Source organism: Anopheles darlingi, chromosome 3 (assembly GCF_943734745.1).
Source record: "Anopheles darlingi chromosome 3, idAnoDarlMG_H_01, whole genome shotgun sequence".
Taxonomy (NCBI): Eukaryota; Metazoa; Arthropoda; class Insecta; order Diptera; family Culicidae; genus Anopheles; species Anopheles darlingi.
Window position 1 is genome coordinate 68743468 of NC_064875.1, and position 2020 is coordinate 68745487.

Below are 2020 nucleotides of genomic sequence, written 5' to 3' on the forward strand. Positions count from 1 at the left end.
TAGATCACACGCCCGCGATTCGATGACCTACGAAAGGGGGGAGAGGGACAACGACGGCGACGTGCGGCTTAAAGCGGCTTCCCTTGGTTAAGCACGTTTTTTGACGTGTCTTAAGACCGGCTAATCGCCAAAAAGCCATGTCCTCAACAACAACAAAAAGTGACTCGAGCCGCGACAGACCGGGACAGACCAGTGAGGTCAACAGCACAAACCACAACCTGCATGCCCGGTCCGTATGGGTTTTGAGGCGTGTGTGCGGTCGTTAGTGCCCGCAGAATTTCGGCTAGTGACCAGCACCGTACCAGGACCAGGAGTGCCTTCCATAAGAGGGCGGCCCCCGTTTGATATGGCAATGTAGAGCACTAGGACCACGACCGACCGGCCGACTGGGCGGGCGGGCGAGTAAACCTGCGCCCAGATGTAATTAAAATTCGCCAACATCTGACATTGACCCGGTTCCACTTGACGATCCCTTTCAGATCCGACGGAGGTGGCCTGACACGCCCGAAACGATCCGGGGGGAGGTTCGTCGCCTGTTTGGTGGTCAAGTTTTTCTTTCTAAAATATTTTTGTCTGGTCGCCGGTACGCACGCACGCACGCACGCACGAACGTACAAAAAAGGCTGGTGGCCATGTTACTACACGTTTACTGCCCATGTGTCGATACCGCGGTACCTTTGTGGGCTTTGAGATGGAGTGCAAGTGTCACTGTGAGTGGAAGGCCTCCCGCCGCCGACGACGACGATTTTGACGAATGAGGAGCGCGCAATCGAACGCCATGACACTCCGCCTAATGTCCTTTATCTCTCTTCAGACCCGGCTCTGTGGCCGCTCGGTTGTAGCGAGCGAGAGGTTCGTGAAAAGTAAGAAATATTAAAAATTAATCCAACGAAACTAATCATTGCCGTTCGACGGCTGGACTGGAATGCGTGGTGTGTGTGTGTGTGTGTGTGTGTGTGTGTGTGAGGACGTGATCTACATTCCCTCCCCCGGTTTTCGGGCTCTCGAACCGCTCTCGAATGTGAGTCTCAAAACTGACCTCGACAATCCTTGGCCGATGGTGGGTTGATCCTAAGACCACCCTAAATCCCACCTGACGCAATACTGGCCGGGTGTTTTTGTTTTGGGGGAAGTAATGGAGCGGGCAGTGTCGGCTTTGCTATATAAAGTGGTCACCCCGAGGTACAGAAGTATCATTCAGCTAGTGTTCAGTGTTCCATTGCTATCGCAGCACTCGTGAGTGAGAGATATTTGAATACGAAAATGTTCCGTCTAGTGATTGCTTCCGCGGCGTTGATTGTGGCCGTTGCCGCCGGTCCACTGGATTCCCGTCATCAGCATCAGCAGCACCCGGAGGCTCATGCAACGATTCTTTCGTACGAGAACGTGCTGCACGATGATGGCCACTACAACTATCAGTACGAGACGAGCAACGGAATTGCCGCTCATGAGGAGGGTCTCGGTGCTCACGCGGCCAACGGTGTCTACTCGTACACCGGTCCCGATGGTGTGCTGTACCGTGTGACGTACGTTGCTGATGAGAACGGTTTCCGGCCCCAGGGTGAACATCTGCCGACGCCACCACCAACGCCCGAGCACGTGTTCAAGACGCTCGAGCAGATCCGCGCCAATCCGCCCAAGGACCAGAAGGACTTCAGCCTCGAAGCGCTCGATGCCACCATCGCTCGGCTTCGTCAGCATTAAGCTCGTGGTCAACGTCAACGTAGAAATGACTTAAAGGAAATCTAAAACAACATTCACCCCCTACGTCCTCATCATTATCATCTCACCCTCATGCCACTAGACGATAAGTAGAACAATTTCAATTCCTTGTTATGTTTGAACACACACACACATACATGCTGTTATCAACACAATAAAAGCCATACTTTGTTGAAAATTCTTTAATTTCCATGTTCGTTCAATTGATTGTAGTAAGTGTCCTGCTGGGCGCCTCGGGGAATGGATCACCTTTCTCTGTAAATCACTCAGCCCATTAACCTCTTGACCGAATTGTTTG

General features: G+C 52.5%; 1 protein-coding gene across 1 annotated transcript; it reads left to right on the top strand.

Moving 5' to 3' along the window:
• Positions 1-1263: 1263 nt before the first annotated feature.
• Positions 1264-1704, top strand: LOC125954875 (cuticle protein CP14.6-like). Its single transcript, XM_049685526.1, has one exon. It carries the CDS (start codon positions 1264-1266, stop codon positions 1702-1704), a length of 441 nt encoding a protein of 146 aa, XP_049541483.1.
• Positions 1705-2020: the final 316 nt, after the last annotated feature.

Excerpts from the sequence above, each read along its gene's own strand:
- LOC125954875 (XM_049685526.1), top strand. The coding sequence starts at position 1,264 with ATGTTCCGTCTAGTGATTGCTTCCGCGGCGTTGATTGTGGCCGTTGCC.